We start from the raw sequence: 20109 nt of genomic DNA, 5'->3' as shown, positions 1-20109 counted from the left end.
TACTGCGGCGTCCACGCGGAATGAATCGCCACATGTCACATTATTCACGCGAAGTTTTGCGGGGTAACGAGTCTCGGTAATTTCGCTGGCGCCACTCAAGATAGTCAGAATTCGCCAGGAATACGTAGAATCAACAATTCGAACGCGAAAAAGGGCAGGGGGACTCACACCGACGCCGACAACAACGCATTTCAAGGGCTTGTTTATGGGCGACGGCAAGCTTTTTGCCCACACCCCCATCGCGCATGCGCGGCGCCGGTGGCGTCCGCTAGGAGCGCTCCGGTTTGTTTGTAAACATGAGTTGGTGTATACACTTCTCTAATCTGACTAATGCTCTGAGTACAACAGTGACATACTGGTCGAGCATCTAAATCAACATGCCGCACTGCCATGTGTCTCTTCCAGATACAGTGTAAGCCAATAACCATAAGTAAATCATACGGTACAGAGTCGGTTGGGGCAACAGGCAGAAAACGTGTCCCGCCTCAAGTTCAGACATTTGCATATATGTTCAGTTCAGCACGACTGCAAAGATAGCAACAGCAAAGTTGCCGTGAAAAGTGTTCGCCGTACAGGACATCACAATTCAATGCAAGAAGCAGCTTTGTCAAATAGTAATGGGTTCATGTTGTCCCCGCGGCCCTGTCGTTATTGTGAGGTTGGTCGCCTTTCTTCGCGACCGACGCAAATATGTGAACCAGCTCCTAAGATATAGCGCAGCGAAACCTAGAAACACGTGTTCCTTACTCAAGGACATACCTCGGTTGCGTTAACCCGCGTACAGCGGGAGAAACTACCGAAGCTTTGAGACCTGTGACTCTGCTTTCGCTACGGTGGTTACGAGCTGGATGCAGCGAGGCACAGTTATAAGCGCATAGGTGAAAATGCTTCGGTAGCCTGAGCACTCGTAAAACCAAGGCGCATCTATAAAGAAAAAAATAGGTTGTTTTGTGTTATGTTGTCAAGACTAGCGTAGTTTGCGCAGCGCTCCAACGACATGTCCTGACTCACAAGTGACGGGAACGCGCACGAATGGGACGCAAGACAAAGCCACGTGCTCCCTCAGCAGTAAAGGCTGCTGCGCTGTTGAAGCTATGCTAGCTTTGACAACATAGCATAAAATGGTTGTCGCCAGTATAGACACTGCCCCCCGTCTCCAGTCGTATGCTTTCGGTTAGGGTATGGGCGACGAAAAAGAAAGTGAATGCTTCAGCCTTGAAAAGACACGCAAAATATAGGCAAGAAACAAAAAAGAGTGACGATTGCGCTTAGAGCGTGAGCACCGTTCAATGGCTTAGCGAGAGCAAAACGATGTTTTCACCCATAGAGGAGTGACGCCAATCAAGATGGCGGCGGCAGTGCGAAGAAAGTCTATTGGCCCCGAGAACGAACACAAGCGTCGCTGCGGCCGCCGCGCCCTAATTGGGTGAGGTGCACCGCGACGACAGGCGAAGGACTGCGCTTTGCGATCTCGCATCCGGCTCGCTTCCCTGCACCGGCTTCCTGGTTTGGCCGTTCTGTGCCGCAAGCACTTCGAGGAGCGGGCCTCGTTTGCCCGGTGTACAAAACGCTGGGTTTGGCCAATACCGACGTGCTTCCTTGTAACTTTTACCTTTATAATTTGGTTAAAAATTCCGAAAACTATCGGCGGAAGCAATTCCGCTGATGAACCTCCCTGTCGGCCCACCGGTACAAGGCAATCATTCGAGGGGTCGGTGAAGCTGCGGTGTGAGTGTTTCGGACGCTGGAATTCTGTTCCTTGTATGTTCATGATTTAGGAAAATATTACATACCGCTTCGCAGGCATTTCGAATGGCATTTATATCAAAGGCCTTTGGACGGTCGGCAAATTAGCTCGAGACCCGGACTCTGCGCGTTCTGTACTATGTATACGCTGGTTCACATGTGGTTTAAAGGCCCTGGGTCTGAGGGCCTTTGAAATGCTCGTGGAGAAGGGTTGTTTTACATAAATGCAAATTCTTCGTGAATTAACGATGTGGTTCGTACATGTATGCAGGCACTTTTTTTATTTTTTAGCTAGAACACGTACAGTTACTCGAAATTAGTTTATATGGTAGCAGGAAACACGGCCAAATTACCCCTAGTTGCCTGTATGAGACGTACTGAATTGCCCAAAATATTCACAGCAATAGTACCGTATGTTTATACTCCTTTCCTGACATTCTTCCTTTATTCCAGCCTTGTGTATTCGAAAAATACGCCGTTTAGTATGAACTGTCATTTCCAATTAAAAGATACACTGCTGCGGATTCCCAAAAGCCTCATCAGCTTCCAAACCCCCTACAGCTGGACTCTTTGACAACAGAGGAAAACAGCAGTCCAGTGGTAGCTGCTGCACTAATACAAGAAAATATGGAACCTTTGAAGGGTGACAGTTTGCGTGATAGCTTCTGGTATTTTAGCTTCAGGACAATTTGATTTAGCTAAGGTTTCAATTTGAGAGTCTAAGGGACCGATAACGGGCTAGATACCTTCACCTACGTTTGTTGTACATTACTTGAGGGACTAGCCGCTCCGCTACCTTCACGTAAACGTTGTAAGAAATAACAAATGTTGAAAGTTTGAGGTCGATTTTCTCAAAAACCCCATTTTTGTAAATTTTTATTTTTTAAATTATTTTAGACATATTAGTCGACTACAAGAAAAAACAGTCTAGAAATGTGATATTTTGGTTGTATGTCCTCTGTTTGAGCCGCAATCGCGTGAAATGTGTGAACATTTGTTATCTTTCACAACGTTTACGTGAAAGTAGCGAAGCGGCTACTTGGCAGATAATAATGATAATATTATATCTAAAATGGGCTTGCTTTGGGCTTTCTGTAGAGCCGAAGAAAGAAAATTTACCTTAAGTACAGACAAAGTAATGACCTGTCAAATTTGACCGAAAAACGACCGGAGTTACGAGTTTGACATGTTTTTTAGAAAACAATCAAATTCTTAAAACTATTTGAATACATCAAGGTATCTTTATAATACCTATTAAATGAGTGGGGAAAGTTAAAAAGGTGTAGAGAAAACAATGGCGCCAGCAGAGGGTGTCAAACACGCGACCTCCGACGGCAGGCAAAAACTCTAGTTTCTGCCACTGATCATAAGAAACTCAATATCGATTCTATTGACTTTACTCACTAGGAATGCAATTGAGTTTGATAATTAGAAACTCAATATCAATTCCATTGAATTTACTCAATAGGAATGCGATTGAGTTTGGTCATAAAAAACTCAATTTAGATTCTATTGAATTTACTCATTAGGAATGCAATTGAGACTGCTCATAAAAAACTCAATATCGATTCTATTGACTTTACTCACTAGGAATGCAATTGAGTTTGATCATTAGAAACTCCATATAAATTCTATTGAATTTACTCATTAGGAATGCAATTGAGTTTGGTCATAAGAAAGTCAATATCGATTCTATTGAATTTACTCATTAGGAATGCAATTGAGTTTGGTCGTTTGTAGATTACTGCACCCATGTGCACCGAACGATTATTGCTTGTACCAATGTTTTTCTATTAAAAAATAGAGTCCAATGACGTCGAAACACTGTTTATCATGTATGAGACTTTCAAGGAGGAAATAGGAAACTGGGAACCTAAGTAGATGCTGAGTTGGACACCGGCCAAATGAATACCTTTCTTATGTAGGGTATATAAGGCGGTGGGGTAGTCAAGGGAGTATGATTAGTGGGTTGTGAGTGCTTAGTTACGATGTTTGTGTTCGTTTCCTCTATGTGCTTTGTGTCCTTCATGTTGCATGCTTTAAAGAATTGTGAAACAAAAATTCTCAACCAGAGCAATTTTTTTTAAATGCAATTGCAATAAATTCTATTGAAGCACGTTGCAATAATTCAATTGAAAGTCAATTGCAATATTTTTATTAAAACTCAATAGCAAAAGTTCTATTGAAACACTATAGCCAAAATTCAATTGAAATGCAATTGCTAAAAATTCAATTAAGACTCAGTGGCCAATAGTCTGGGACGGATCAATAGCGACTCAATAGAAAAAGTCAATTAAGTTTCAATTGAGACTGAATGAGGTCTATTGAGTGAGTCCTTTACACTTTCAATTGAAAGTCAGTTAATTTTTTTGTAAGGGATGTTTTGCGGGACAGCGACAACGATGGACCCGTGCCGTACTACGCAAGAAATTTAGTCTCCCGATCATATCTGCCATTGTGTCGGCACGGCTGACATATTCTACACTGCCGCTTTGCGCTCTGCGTTTGTTTTCGTACCAGTGACGCCTACATGTGTTACCGCCAATGGAACGAACTGAAATGCCATCCCACACTCGCGGGTATGCGGTGCCCATTTCGTTGGAGGAATGCCCTTCAAAGAAGTTTCGTCCCCATCGTACGTGTCGATTATATTTCCGGACACATGTACTTTTTCGTGAAGATTGGTGTATTTTGTTGTACCACAGTGTCCACCCCGCTAAAACCTCAATGAGGTTGCAGTATTGAATAAATAAATAAATAAATAAGTATGGCACCCAACCTGTACTTCATGTAGAAAGATTGGAACGAAAAAAAAAAGTGACAAATATGAATCTAAGGAAAACTACAATGAAACTCGGAATCACTGGAGAATCGACGATTGAGTATGGAAGTTTATGTGGTGTACTTTCTTTTTTGATGAGCCTCCTTTTGGACGCGGAAACGCTGACACCCCGAGTTCTGTGGACAACAATATTTTTCTCGGCTTTAGAGCCACCTATCACAAAGTTGTTCGAACTGGAAGTACCATCCACTGGTCCCTTCCTGCATCTGAAGTGTGCACCTCCCACGATAAGTGCATTATCTTGACAGCCTTTGGCGGTCAAAACTGGTTCCCATTTAGTTACGCCGCCCAAACTAAATTTCCACTTGGTTTCGCTATGCCAACTCTTTTTGGTATAATAAGTGTTGCGTCAAGTTACGATCATGTCAGAGTACCTGTGTGCCGAAAATCAGCACCTCGCGCAACAGGTTATTACACAACAGCTGACCGCAAAGCCCTTGACGGCCAAACCGTGTGTTGACCGACAACGTTGTTTTCTCGGCTTTAGAACCACCTTTTGTACAATTGTTTCAATCGGGAGTACAGTCCACTAGTCCCTTCCTATTTGTAAAGTCTCCACCACCCACGACGAGTGGTATTCTCTTGACAGCCCTTTCTTTCATGGTCGAAACCGGTTACCATTGAGTTACGCCGCCCAAACGAAATTCTTACCTGGCTTCCCTATGCCACCTATTTTTGGTATAATAAGTGCTGTGTCATGTTACTGTCAAGCCCAAGCATCTGTGTGCCCAAACCTGCGCTTCGCACAGCCCGGTTATTACACAACATTTTGGGTCCAATATTGGATATCCCGTACAGCTCTATTTCGTTATTCGTTAGAAACATAACTTTCCCACCTGCTGTTTTAATGAAACTTGGCACACTCCGTACACAAACTTAGTTAACATCTCACTCACCTTCAAATATCATCGTTCGAGCAGTCCCGTTTACAGCGACGAGCGAAACAAATTTCCCACTCAGAACAATTATGGTGGCTGCCGTCTTGCTTTTCGGAAAATTGCTCCAAACCCTTTTTCGGTCGCAACTAGAGAAATTACCCCTAATAACGACTCAAACTCAATATATAAGAAGTGGAGAACAGCTAGATACCCTTCTTATGTCTTTTCCAGCACTCATGCAACGTCACGCTCAACTTATCGGCTCAAAAAGCAAAAGTTTCGTCCGTGCGCGCTTCCGCCGCCACAGCTTGGCATGCGAAAAGGCGCCGCAGGCTGCTGAACGCGCCTCACTGTCGAACACCAGCTCCTCCGCTAGCGCCGCTACACGCGTTTTTCAAAGCGCCCCCTATAGTTCCCGCACGGAGCGTATAGGTCAAGTTTCTTAGAGCACTTTGAGAACGGTAACAGTACTTTTGTACTGTTACCGTTACTGTTACCAAACAAAAAAATGTTTTGAGCAACAACTTCTGCAACAAAAAATGCATTATCACTTCAACAAGGATTTTGAAGTGGAACTTACCGCTGTGTTTTTTTTTCTTCTTTTTTTTTTCTAAAAATATCTAACCAACATATGATGGCTCAAGTAGGCTCGTAAGCTGTGACAATGCTAGGAGTGAAGATTCCGGACTAGAGGCGAGAGGTCTGCTGATTCTACAGTGAATCACCACCGATGGTATATAAATCGGGGGTGTCGTCATGAACCCTGTCTTTTGCGTTCGCCATGGAGCACCGCTGCCCGAAGTCGCCGTGGCCTCAGCTAGTTTCTATGTTCTCAGTGAGCGAAATGAGGAGTGACGGTAATATCATCTTTGAATGATTGCTTTGCAAACCAAAACAGAAGCTCTGGTCATGCGCGAAGTCGACCAACGCCAACTTGAGGAAACACGTTCAGGTAAGTTCACCTTGATTAGTTTCATAACGAATATATTACGCACGCATTTAATTTCCCTTGGGTCAATATTTCTTGTAATTCGGAAGGTGTCAGTTTCGCGAATATTTTGGGAGCACTAAATGTTTTCATGGGGGTGATATGCAATGTATTCGTCATTGTAAACTTGTTTTTTCGTAATCGTTCTTTAATTGCGTATTTGCAAAAATTAGGACCTTCTAATATTAATCCCGTAAGTGGTTCTCAGCCATGGATGTGTCGGGGACCCCTTGCGGACCGCAGGCAGTGATGGGGGACCCCTTCCAGTGGGGGGGGGGGGGGGACGTTAGTAAGTTAACACATCTGGAGCATATGAAACAGGTGCCTTTTATTGCTACGTAGCAGAAAAACATAAAACAAGAGTGCAACACCACTTCATTTTGGTCAGTTCATCAATACGTGGCACAGTCGCGCTTAAAAAGAGGTGCATATCTGCGGCCACATTCAACCTGTTCCGGTAGTTACTTTTCAGGTATGCAAGCCTGGAAAAAGCATGCTCACATGCATACGTTGTAGAAAACTGTAATAGAAGCGTTACAGCCATCTCATGGAGAAGGGGGAACATTTCTGCAGTCCCCAACCAAAATGCCTCAAGGCTCACAGTGGGAAACCTTGCCTTTATCACTGTGTTTTCCTGAAGCTCCATCAACTCATTTTCAGCTTCGACACGTTCATATATATGCCAAGCAAGCAACGTCAGCCATATGTGTGGGGCAGATTCTGGGAAGTAGTTCTTGATGTGGCACCTTAATGTTCTCAGATGGGCCATGATCGTGGTTCTGTCACTCCCAGGTACTGCCCCAGAGCCTGCAAGATCACTGAGCAGCTTAAAAAGAGAATAATCGTCTCTGCTTACGCGGCTCAACCAACTTTGAAGCTTTTTACAAAAACCTCTCACCTTGTCCCCAGAAGAGACAACATTTGTGCCCATCCCCTGCATGCTGCTGTTAAGCTGGTTCAGGTGCTCAAACAGGTCACACAGTTACACAAGCTTAGTCACAAAAGAAGAGTCATGAAAAGGATCTGCGAGCGCCCCATCTTCTGCCAAAAAAAAAACAACAAAAAAACACTCAGCTCCTCTCTAAGCTCGAACACCCTTGCGAGCACTTTTCCGCGCGGCAACCAGCGCACCTCGGTGTGCAGGAGTAAGTGTTGGTGCTCAGCACCCATCTCCTCGCACAGAACCTTAAAGAGGCGACTGGCCTTAGGCCTTGCCTTTACGCTGTTCACGACTTTGACGACATGTTGCATGACACTCGCAAGCTCTGGGCTTAACTCCTTTGATGCCAAAGCCTCCCTATGAAGCATACAATGAGTGAATGCTACGGCACTGTTTACATCCTTAACGAGCCCTAAAAAATCTACATTGTTTCCAACCATGGCTCGAGCGCCGTCGGTGCACACAGCTGCACACATGTCCCAACGAAGACCGCACGAAACAAAAAAAAAAATGTTAGTGGCATTGAAAATGTCTTGACCTCTTGTTGTGTCTGGTCTCGAGTTCCAGACAACAAAGAAGCTCTTCGGCAATGACAAGGCCACCCACAAAGCGCACAAATGCTACAAGCTGTGGGCTCCCGGATACGTCGCAGCTCTCATCCATGGCACGGGAAAACTTCCCAGCCGACTTCAATTTTTCAATTACTGGATCCTGCACATCAGACGCCATTTCTTTGATTCTCCGTGCTACGGTGTCGTTCGAGCATGGTATTTTGTCCAATTTTTTCACGTGCTCATTGCCTATGAGAGCACCGACGACGTCCTTCATGCAGGGCATAAGCAGTCTCGCAGATGGTGTGAGGCTTCATCTGTTTGGACACGTGGTAGCTGAGCATGTAGCTTGCCTTGATAGCATCCGCCGAGCTTGCTGGCTGAAACACAAGTCTAGCTGTGTACGCTGAACCAGTGACGTCACGAGGGTCAGCGGCGCCCGGGGCGGTAGGCCGCCGCGAGCCCCCCCCCCCCCCCCCCCCCCCCCCCCCATCCGATCTCGCGCAACTCCCCCGTTCGTTTTCCCCATCCCGCGACGCGTTGTATACATGTCGGAAGTTGACGGCACATGCACCAAAGCGAACTAGCAAAATCTGCCACCTAACCGCGAGGCCTGAGCCTCTGAAGTGCCGATCAGCGTACGCACGGCGAACGAAACGCACATTGAGGGTTGCCGGCTGCGGCCTGCCGTGAACATCGTCAGCACAAGCACGGCGAACAAGCATTCGGCGACCGATCAAGGCTAGCGGCCGGTCGGACACCGCAGGCACGTCCACGACAAGGCGATGCCATTGATCAATAACTTATTTAAAACTGTGGTTTGATAATTTCGACCTCACCTTGTTTGGATTATCCAGCTTTTGGGATTCCAACTTTCGTTTCTTGGTTTCGAAGAACTCAATGTCCTTGTCTTGGAAGCTTGGATGCTTTGTCCGGAGATGGCGTGCCAACTTCGTCGGCACCATGCAACTTTGAGCGAGTACTTCACCACACAAAACGCATTGCGGTTTGCCGCCGATATCGGCAAAGCCAAACTTCAGATAACTTTCTTTGTAGCCACGTAACTTGGACATGGCTACGCGGCTCAGACAAACACCTACCTTTGCGTCCGAGGCCAACCGGGTGAGACTCCACGGCACAGCCACCGATGCCGATTGTGTTGTCCTTTCTTGGGGCGGGCGACGACTGGAAGGTAGTCATTCGTCCAGGCAGAGCAATATGCGTCCGGGTTGAAGACGCGCTACCGGGCCTGCCAAGGAGGATACAAGGGTAGGAGAGGGCATGACGTCAGCCGCGTAGCCTCCACAAGCCATGCTTCCTTGACGCCTCGCCTCTTTCTCATTTTCCTCCTTACTCTCCTCATTTATCAGGCCAACGTGACCACATCACGTGACCGTAGCTAGCCTTCGATCTGATAAAACCTACCGGACGGAGCGCGGGCAAGCCTGCAGGAATTCTTCTAGAATCAACCATCCATCTCACACGTGACATGTCACGCGTACTAATAGCCAGAGAGGTCCACGGTCATGTTGGCCACAACATCGTTTAAACTTTTTGTGACTAGGCTCCAATATTGCAACGTGCCCCCTCCTAGTACAGGGTCAGATCGAGAAAAGTAAACCCTACTTTTCGGCCGGCGTAAAATAAGTACGCATCGCAGAACTTTCAAATTCCGCCAGAATGTAACCCTAGCGGTCCAAGCACAATGCCAAAGTTTCAGCCCGATCCGGTAACTTAATCAAAAGTTATAAGTGATTTTCTGAAAATTTCAATAGGAAAATGGAGCCCATTTTTGCTCGTTTTCGGTTTCTGGTGTCACAGAGCCCCATGTGTTCAAAAACTCCGTCGGCGGCCATTTTCCCATTGAAATTTAGAGAAAATCACTTACAACTTTTGATTAAGTTACTATAAAAACATGTAGCCCAATTTGGCTATATATAGCCCAATCTGGCAACACTGTGTATGATAATCCCGCTGCGGGGCACCCGAGACACGTAGTTCGGGAAGGTGTGGGGAAGAGGGAAAGGAGGTGACTGAGATGACCTTGTGCGGATTGCTGCCGTAGTTCCGGAAGCAGGTTGCAAATCAGTCACGGCCGGACTGAAATACAAAAAACGTGCCAACTAAAAAAAAAAAAAAAATTTTTTTCTTAAGGGTTTTGCGGACCCCACAAGTGGCTTCGCGGACTCCCTGGGGTCCGCGGACCCCCATTCGAGAACCACTGCCGTGGAATGTAATAAATTTCCCACCCGCAGTGTTGTTTTTGTTCTTTTCTTTTTTTTTTTTTTGGCGGCAACACTCTAGCCAGCTGTCTGGCTTTCAAAGTGTCCTAAAGAAAAGGAAGGCGCCCGAGTCCCCATTGACAGCTCAGAAGCAGCTGACAATGGACCTTTTAGCGAATATGTGTTGCCACCTAGGCACGCGACTGCGTTCGAGACTAAATTACTAGAAAACAACGCGCCCGTAATGGCGCGTTGTTTTCTAGCCATTTAGTTCGACACCTTAACAGTCAGCCACATCCTGTTCACCCATTGAGACGCTGTGACCTAGATACGGCTCCCCCAAACTCGCCTTTGTCCCCATCGTGAGTAAACTTCTGCGCTGAAGTCGACACGAGGAAACCATCTTCCCTCTCTGCTCGGCCAGAAGGAAGAGAGAAAGGGTACTAAGAGCATTTACTCTCGAACCGATGTTTCTACAAAAGGTCCATTGGTTTTGAGAGGTGCAGTGTCGCAAAGCAAGCTTGACGAACTTGTCCTGACATTCGTAGTGGATACGTCACAAGCATTTTCAGTTGTTCAGGCACCAAGCTTTCTGAAAATCGTGAAATCACTGGCGCCGAACTGCAGCGTTTTGACTCGAAGGATTCTTATGGCGCGAATGGAGGCCAGCTGTGAAGCAATGAAGCTGCGGCTCAAGGCAACTTTGGGAGAGGTGACCTACGTGACGGTGACAGCGGACTGTTGGACGACCTTTCGACGGTAAGGGTTTTGGTCCCCGGGCGGCGGAGAAAAGCTCACCGGAGAAAAGCTCACCGGAGATAACCTCACCGGAGAAAAGCTCACCGCAAAACCGGCAGAAGCGGAGAAAAGCTCACCGATGTGTTTTTTTTTTTGTTTAACTTAGCGGATTCTGCGTTAAACATGACAATTTAAGACAATTCGCATTCGCCACTTCATTTAAAAAAAATATTTCCTCTTGTAATATTCTTGGGCATATTTGCTAATTCCTCAGAAATTAGTAATCACCCATTCTGTATATTAATTAAGCCGCAAAAATTATATCAGAACATCGTACACCGGTAAAAAAGACAACAATGTATTAGCAACTGAGGGTTCGCCGTCGGTAGCTCTGTCAAATAAAGAGGTTTGTTCTTAGTGAGCTAATATGAATAGCGGCGTGTGAACCGTTTCAGCTTCAAATATTTTGTAGTGCCTAATAGTTAAGTAGGTATTTGTTGATGCGAACTTTTACGAGTTTACGAACTTTTTCATGTTATTCAAGTTCATAAAATTTTCAGTTAAGCTTTAGTTGCCTAGAGAGTAAGCCGCAGGAAACAGTAACCCGCCATTATTATTTTGGGAGCAATACACTTAATAAGCTTGGCAAATAATACAAAAAAGGACATTTTCTTTTTGACAAAGCTGACAAACTTTAATGATAATAAATTTATATATGTTACGCATGATCCAACAGCCTCCATAGAAAAAGAAAAAAAAAATCGGTGAGCTTTTCTCCGCACCCGCCGGTTTTGCGGTGAGCTTTTCTCCGGTGAGCTTATCTCCGGTGAGCTTTTCTCCGGGATTCTTGGTCCCCTGCCTGTAGAAAGCGCACAAGTTTTTATAGCATCTGATTTTTGCTGCTGTGTTGTTGGCACAGCTTCTCAAAAGACAGCTACTTACTGAACCCTGAATTTTAGTATGCGTTGATCGATTTTGAACAACCAGTAGTGGCTTTCTAATAATGGCGTATGTCTTCAGCTTGTTTCATAATAGCTTGGAAAACAGTTCAAGCTATCAACGCGAGCTCAATTAATGTGTTTCTCAACTGCATTTAAAGCAGACGTGACATGGTGTCTTCCCCGAAGCACCGATCGTTTTCTGAGTCATACGGGGGGCGTGCCTTTGTTTCACTACTGATCTAAACCGTATTTCGGCTATGCCTGAGCTGCATGCTTTCAATCTGAGGCCTCGTGTAGCTAAAAAGGAACAAGAACGCTGGGCGTTTCATTTTTTTAACCCTCGAACTCGAGTTCAAGGTGTGTGCGTGCAAGCTCGAAGGTCACAAGACGCTAACCGTTACAAGACGTAGAAAGCCCTTGCAGGAGGTTGGGCAGCTGGAAGGCCTCCCTGACGTCTTTACCTCCTTGAAGTAGACCAGTTTTTGGCCAACTGACCGTGTCGTTTTCGACCAGTTTTTTTTTCTTTTTTATTTGTGCTTCTGTAGTTAAATGCTATTAAAACACAGCGTGTCTGGTATTGACCTGACGGAGCAAAATTGGCGAAATATACGGGTTAATTATCTTCTATGCACCATTTCTTCATCCTAGGAGCTACCTGGCAGCTATCGTTTCCTGGCTTGAGCCCTCAGCAGGAAATCCGCCGTTCTCCTCTGCCGCCGCATGACCGGACGAGTCACCTATGACAAAATTGCAGACACCTTCCAGAAATCCTTTGACGATTGCGGTCTGCGAGGAAAGGTTACGAAGGTGATAACGGACAACAGTGCAAACTTCGTCAAAGCCTTCAGGTATGTTTATCGCACTTTAATTTTATGGGTGCAAGTTCGGTTCAAACATTTCTATTTGCTTTTTCGTGCAGACTTTTTGGCGAAAAGAATGTCAAAGACGCGCATCACGCCGAAGAAGCCTTTACCGAGGCCGTGGAGGTGGCGCCTTTGCTAGACAACGTAGCCGCAGGCGAAGCCCGCATTCCTCCTCATCATCGGTGCTCTGCACACACCTTGAACTTGGTGGCAACGGCGGATGCGTCGGAGGCTGAGCGGCACGAGATTTTTTCAAGGCCCCTTAGATCGGTCTTCGGCACGTGTCGTGCATTATGGTGCAAACAAGGGCAGTCGGCCATCGCCGCGGAAACCATCATGAAGTACTGCGGGAAGAGCCTCCAGAGACCAGTCTCTACGCGGTGGAATTCATTTTTTGACGCCCTAGACTGCCTTACTGCCCTGGACTGCGATGGGGAAGACATCAACGGACTGTGACATGTGCCGCAGTTCCAGCGACCGCGAGACCTTCTGTTCATGAAGGAATACTGTGAGGTAAGACACATATTCTTATTTAATTTTTATCAATGTACGACATTGAAAGTCAACGTACGACATCTATGTGCCACTTGAAAGCACGTGTTTTCAGCCCACTTATGTTGGAATGCTTAGGTTAGCCATAGCGATCAGTTACGTTTCGTTTGTGTGCAAACGCCTCTCAAAGCGTTTACAAGGGAAATCGGTTGCCGAGTGGGTTAGCGCACCTCAGCTTGGAAGGCGTAGTGAAAGCTCTCGCTGCAGAATTTCTACCCCTGCCCGTTTCGATTTGGATAGCATCGTGCCGGCGAACGGTCGTGTATCACTACTGTGAGGTTCACGTTAAAGACCCTAGGCTAACAGCTGTACTGCACTGGCTAAATTTCTTATCTACAGCTGATATACCAGACGTCTATTATAATGACTAACTTCCGACTGCATAAAAATACATACAACACAAGTATTATTTTCAAGGCACCTTGAAATGCTGCAATACAATGTTTATAAGCAAATTGAAATGCTTGCTTACGTCCGCTGTTGCGAAGGAAACGGCGGTGTTGCATTCTTGCGTCTGGCGCGTCTATTGCATGAGAGCTAAGCGTGCATAATTGAGCTGTGAAACATTAGTGATCAGAACCGCTCAAGGCTGCATGCTCTCAATAGGAGCCCGAATCTGGAAACATATTTTTATAATAGACCGTGGTCTCGATTATATCATATATAAAGACCTGTAAATATATTTTCTTCGGTGGGAAGTTAACCAGAAATATTCATCTCGGCGTAAGTGCAGGTTCCCTTGAATACTAATTTTCGTGAACGCTAAGTTTTATGAACAAAAAATTGCAATACGAAAACTAGAATAAGTGTATTGTGGTACACGGAAACAATTCGACATGCACTTATGAGTAATCTATATGTAGTTCAAACTTATTACTTAGTATTTGGAGCTCTTGGGAAATGCCGTTACCCCGATGTCTGCACACATTGGGCAGATATATTTATTTGTGTATTCCTACGGAGTAAACAAGTCCTGAAAGTAATGCGCACTGAATCCGTATCGCATAATGCAAAATAAAACAGCGCAACAGCTAAAAAACCGAGACAAAAAGGCCGAGACACAGGGCTGTGACTGTTTGTGCCTTCCTTGTTTCTCCTGTCTCATATTTTTGCGGTGTTTTAATTTGTTAGATGATCAACCAACTCGCACAACTTTCTGCGTCGCTGCCGTATGTCATGCTTAATAATCTGTTTTTTACTGCTACGTAACTCTTGCAGGTCATGAAACTTCTGGTGTGCGCCATAGACGTCATACACAAAAACGAGAGCATGTACATCGGGTATTTGCTCCCAACAATAACCATTTTACAACTGCGTCTTCGCCATCTGGAAAACACTGGACTGTAGTTCTGCCGGCCCCTGGTCCATGCGATCTTTAACGGCATAAAGAAGCGGTAAGTATGGCATACGTGCGCCTACATTTACTTGTTTTAATATTCGTTTTTATTAGTCTATATGTGGGAGCGCCCTGATTTTTGCATTGGTTATCTATAATAATAAAAAATCAGTTTCTTTTTTTTAGATTTGCAAGGCACATTCTGAAAAGAACTTAGCCACCGGCGTCTTTACCGAGTTTCAACCTGTTCAAAGTTGGCGATATTTGTGAAATGATTTATATGTAGGTGCACAGGTCTTCCAGGTTTGATCACTTGCACGGCGACCGGGAGCTCCTGCTGGCCTCAGCGCTCATCCCGCGCTTTAATAATAATAATAATAATAATAATAAATTGTTTATTTTCCATCACATACAATGACGGATGGAGACCGAGGAAAAAAGCTGCATCAAGCAGCTTGACTAGCCCTCGGCCCCCACACAATTTGGCACACAGCGGCGATGTGGTAAATTAATTAGTTACAAAAAACATACACACATAAACACACACAAAAGTAACATTTGAATAGTTGAAGAATCTAAAAACAATACATATGGCACGACTGTGCTCAAAGTGACTACGAAAAGCAAAAATAGATTCACGTGATCCACAGGAACAACTTGTAAACTAACTATCAACACAACATAATCAAAACAATTAATTACAAATCTTTATAATTTACACATCGGAATTCGAAAAAAACAATCGAAGACCTTTATTTGAAGTCGTCGATAGCTGCACATTTGCTACGGAAAGATAGTTAAGTAGGCTAGGAAGGGTATAAGATATCATTTGTTGGCCATACGTTGTCCTATAAGTTGGAACTCTCCAATTTTCTACGCTGCGAGTTAGGTACGTCGTCACTTTAGGTGTTAGAGAAGCTAATTGAATAAGATTTGCAACATTTGTCTGCTCATGAGACTTATAAGTTCTACATAGATGGTACTTATAAAAACTACTTACTTGCATCAGATTCAAATTTTCAAAAAGAGGTTTGCTAGGGTGATCATATGGAACGTTACAGATGTTTCAAATCATTTTTTTCTGGAGCATAAAAATTTTGTGTATGTTTGTTTGCGTAGTATTTCCCCATACTAAGTGACAGTAATTTATGTGAGCAAGAAATAACGAATGGTAAAGCATTAATTTAACGTTCGTCGGAAAAATAGAGCGATGACGGTAGAGTAAGCCAACAACCCGTGCCAGTTTTGATAAAATGTAATGAACATGTTCATCCCATGACATACTTTCTGAGAAGATAACACCCAGTGTTTTAAAGCTACTTAAAATATCGACCTTAGTTGAATTTAAAATAATATCACATGTAATATTAATGCTCTTATTTCTGGAGTGAAATAGAATGGCCTTGGTTTTGCTAACATTAATTTTTAGAGCATTATCTTGGCTCCAGCTGACTAGATCTTTTAAAGTTTTATTAGCACTGATTACAAGGTCGTGAAAGCCATATCCTGTAAAAAAAAGGCTGGTATCATCAGCGTAAATGACATATTTAATGTTTTTATTTATGTTAACAATATCATTAACGTACAAGTTGAACAGAAAGGGACCTAGAATGCTGCCCTGTGGAACGCCAGATGCGATTGGTTTAATGTCAGAGGAGTACCCGTTAATATATACGTATTGTTGACGATGCGCAAGATAAGACTCAATGAGCGCTGCGACTTTTCCGCGGAATCCGTATTTCATTAGTTTTTTTATTAACAAATCATGATTTAAATGATCAAAAGCTTTTGTAAAGTCCACAAAAACACCAAGAGCAATTTTTTTATCCTCAAATGTTTGAAAAATGTAATCTTTTTGTTCTAGCAACGCGAGCTCTGTAGACAGCTGTTTACGGAATCCAAACTGCGATGGTGTGATCAAACTATATTTATCAGAAAAATGCACCATTCGATTTAGCAAAAGTTTTTCGAAACCCTTTGAAAATACAGATAAAATTGAAATGGGCCTATAATTTCCCAAGTCATTCCTGTCACCTTTTTTATAAAGAACAGTGACCTTTGCGATCTGCATTTTTTTAGGAAACTTACCACACAGAAAACATAAATTGAAAATGTGCGTCAAACAAGGAGAGATTATATCAACTACATATTTAATCGGACTTATTTGAAAATCGTCGGCATCACAGCTGCTACTATTTTTTAGCGACAAAAAGGTCTGCGTCACCTCCGTATCTACGACAGGGTGAAGAAAAAGAGAGCTACTGTTATCGTGTTCAATATACACACAAGCATTTTCGTCGGGATTATCTCGTGCCAAGCTCACAAAAAAATCGTTAAAAGCATCTGCCAGCCGTCTTTTTGTTAGTTCTACGTTACCTAAGCAGATTCTTTCAATTGGTTTTGATTCAGGTGACAAGTTTAGAACGTTATTCAGTTTTTTCCAAGTGATATCTGCTCGGTGTGATGTTGATAAAAAGTAATTTTGAAAGTATCTTGATCTAGCATTTCTGAGTTCCTTTGTAAGCCTGTTGCGAAAGGATTTGAACGCTCTAAGGCTTTCTGAATCTTTTGTTTTTACAAATTTTTTGAACAAGTAATTTTTTTTATTAATCTTGTTTATAAGTTCTGAAGTGACCCAAGGCTTACGATTTTTCTTAGAGAATCGAACAGATTTATAAGGAAAACAGAGTTTATACAACTGCTGAAAATGTTCTAAAAACAAATTATAAGCGCCATCTACATCCTCTTTTTGAGTGACTTCACTCCAGTCAAAGGCTGCAAGTTTGTGTCTAAACTCGGAAAGGCTGCTTGTGGTAATATTCTGAAAAGAAACACTTTCTTGAATTTTCTTATTCTTGATTACTTTTGTCACGCACATGAACACACCCAGATGGTCACTAATATCAGTACATATCACTCCTGATTTTGTACGTGCCGAGTCATAGTTTGTTATAAGTAAATCAAGCAAAGTTGATGATTCTGATGTTATTCTCGTCGGTGACGTGATGAGATTTGTGCAACCATTGCTGCTAATTACCAAGTTCATTTGTCTGCTGGTTGGGGTATCCGCGAGCATGTTAATATTAAAATCACCCCCCGCAATAATGCTATACCTATTGTCATTAGCAAAACTAAAGTAGGAATCAAGGAAGGCAAAAAAGGCCGCAAGATTTCCACCTGGTGGTCTGTAAAAGACTGACACAATGTTACTGTCCACAAGCAAGGATAACACTTCATAATCATCATTGGTGCACGAGTATTCCCCTAACATTTCGCTGCGAAAACTTTTATTAATCAATAAGGACACCCCTCCTCCGCGACCGGATGTCCTATTCAAAAAATACCCATGATGCGTAGGTAATTCAAAAGCACAACTTTGATCAGCATACCACGTCTCCGATAACATAATAATATCGAACTCAAAACAAAATTCATCGAAAAGCAAACCAAGTTCAACAGTTTTATTCCGAGCGGATCGGGTGTTTAAATGAAAACATTTAAGTGACTCATCGTTTTCTGTTACAATAAAGGTTTTAAGTTCGGAGGCCGAAAAATAATTTTGTTCCGGCATTAACGTTAATGAAACACACAAACATCATCAAAGAATTAGTTCAAGCGCTCGAAATCTGCTTCAGATTTGATAAGAATGACTCCATCACCATCTTTTCGCCTCAAAAAAATTTTGCCATTTCTATGCCAGCAATAGCGATAGTTACTTTGCCTTGCCCATTCCCTTGCTGACCACAGCAGAGCACGGTTTTGATTTGTCATGTTCTCAAGGATATACCCATCCTCATCCGTGCGATTAAGTGTTTTTCTTTTGTCAAACCACTGTTCTCGGGTGGCCTGCTTCGCAAAACGAACGATAATACCAGGGATTTTTTCTGGCCGAGCTGGCAACCTATGTACAGCCACGACATCACTTTCGGATAGCTCGGGTACGCCCAGTTTATCTGCCATCTGGTTTATCTTGCTCAGCAAGTTTTCGCGTTCAGATACCGCAATGCCGTGGATTTCCAAATTCATCTTCCTGGTTTGCCATTCAAGGGCATTCATGTCCTGTTGCATTTGAATTAAGTTCACGTCCTTCTCGCGTTTTTCGATGTTAGCTACACGTTTTTTCAAATCCTTTATTTCGCCACCCTGTTGCCGCATGTGTAGAAGAACCTCGTCGTATTTAGCGGACATCAAATTCACGGATTGTTCGATAGCCGAAACCGTATCCTGCAATGTCACAAGGGAGTCCAGTTTTCTGTTTATAGTAGCAAGTACAGCTGCTATGTTGCAATCATCTTGTTTTTGTTTTCCGCTTTGACTGCCCCTCGATTTCGCCGTCTGGCACGTCTGGCAACGCCAGGAGTTACGCCAGAATTCCCGTTTTGACTTAAACGTTTCGTCCGTAACACCGGAACAGGCTCCTAGGTGGTAGAAGTAGCCACATTCTACACATTTCAACGAGTTACTTTCAACTTGCAGTTCATCATCACAACACGGACAAGTATCAGGCATGGCACCAGCACAGGAAAAAAGACCGGGCAACTAACAGCAACAGGGTAGCGTAACAGAAAGCTGTGGCAGCAGCAGCAAAACGTGAATAATATGAAAATTTCACAGAGTAGTAAAATAAAATTCCAACCTGAAATGGTTTAAGCAGATCAGAGATATGCACAGTCGCCGCTGCTGCTGCCAAATGATGGTGTTCCAGCCGCGTCGTATCTTGAAGGCTTTGACCCTGGCGGCGTCTTGTAACCGTCTGTCGAAAACAGCAGGTGATTGGAAATCGAAGTGAAGATAGCCGGGGCTTAAAGCGAATCGCCGAGCAGCTGACGGACGAGCTGAGTCGCCCTTGCTATAGGAGCACAACTGCGATTGGCGCACCATCTGCCCAGGAAGACGGCGCGGACCGCTCCACCAGCGATTACTTCAGCTTTGCAATGACAACGACATCAACCCAAGCAGCACGGATTTTGACCAAGCAATGGCCAATATCTGGCGATGGTCTTTTGGCCAGTGGCCAGGGAGTGGCCAATGCTTGGCCGATGACTGATGGCCAGTGGCCAGATAAAGGCCAGTCACCGGCCAGTCTCTGGCCACTGTCTGGCCATTTGGCCAAGGACCATTGCCAGCCATTGGCCGATGACTGGCCAACTCTCTGCTGCTTGGGAAGTTCCATCTCCCAGAATGAAGCTTCGCGTTTCCTCCAGGACGCGGAGTGCACTTCCATCGCCTCACCTTAGAGGTACGATGGCGTGCGTCAAGCATTTGTGCGCTATAATACTGCGCTCCCATCCAGTGCCTCAGTGGAGAGGGTATTCAGCGTGGCGGCTGACATCTTTACAAAGAAGCGGGGAAAGATGTCGGATGCAACTTTTGAGAGTCAGCTACTGCTGAAGATCAACAAAGTGTGACTTGCTCAAACAATAAATAGTTCTGTAATCCCTTTCTTCGTTTGTTTCCTGTTAATAATGCGGTAAAGTTGAAAGTAACGCCGCGAAAGTAACGGATTACTTTT

The 20109-nt window shown here is 44.2% G+C and overlaps 1 protein-coding gene across 1 annotated transcript; it reads right to left on the bottom strand.

The window, feature by feature from the left end:
• Positions 1-7907: 7907 nt before the first annotated feature.
• LOC120848190 (zinc finger BED domain-containing protein 5-like) lies at positions 7908-9018 on the bottom strand. The gene is made up of 2 exons (XM_040220178.1): positions 8785-9018; positions 7908-8216 (listed from the first exon to the last, which is right to left on the bottom strand). The coding sequence occupies exons 1-2, from the start codon at positions 9016-9018 to the stop codon at positions 7908-7910; spliced, it is 543 nt and encodes a 180-aa protein (XP_040076112.1).
• Positions 9019-20109: the final 11091 nt, after the last annotated feature.

This window comes from Ixodes scapularis, unplaced genomic scaffold (assembly GCF_016920785.2).
Source record: "Ixodes scapularis isolate PalLabHiFi unplaced genomic scaffold, ASM1692078v2 PGA_scaffold2__306_contigs__length_199485367, whole genome shotgun sequence".
NCBI classification, from domain to species: domain Eukaryota; kingdom Metazoa; phylum Arthropoda; class Arachnida; order Ixodida; family Ixodidae; genus Ixodes; species Ixodes scapularis.
This window is presented reverse-complemented; position numbering and strand designations above follow the sequence as displayed.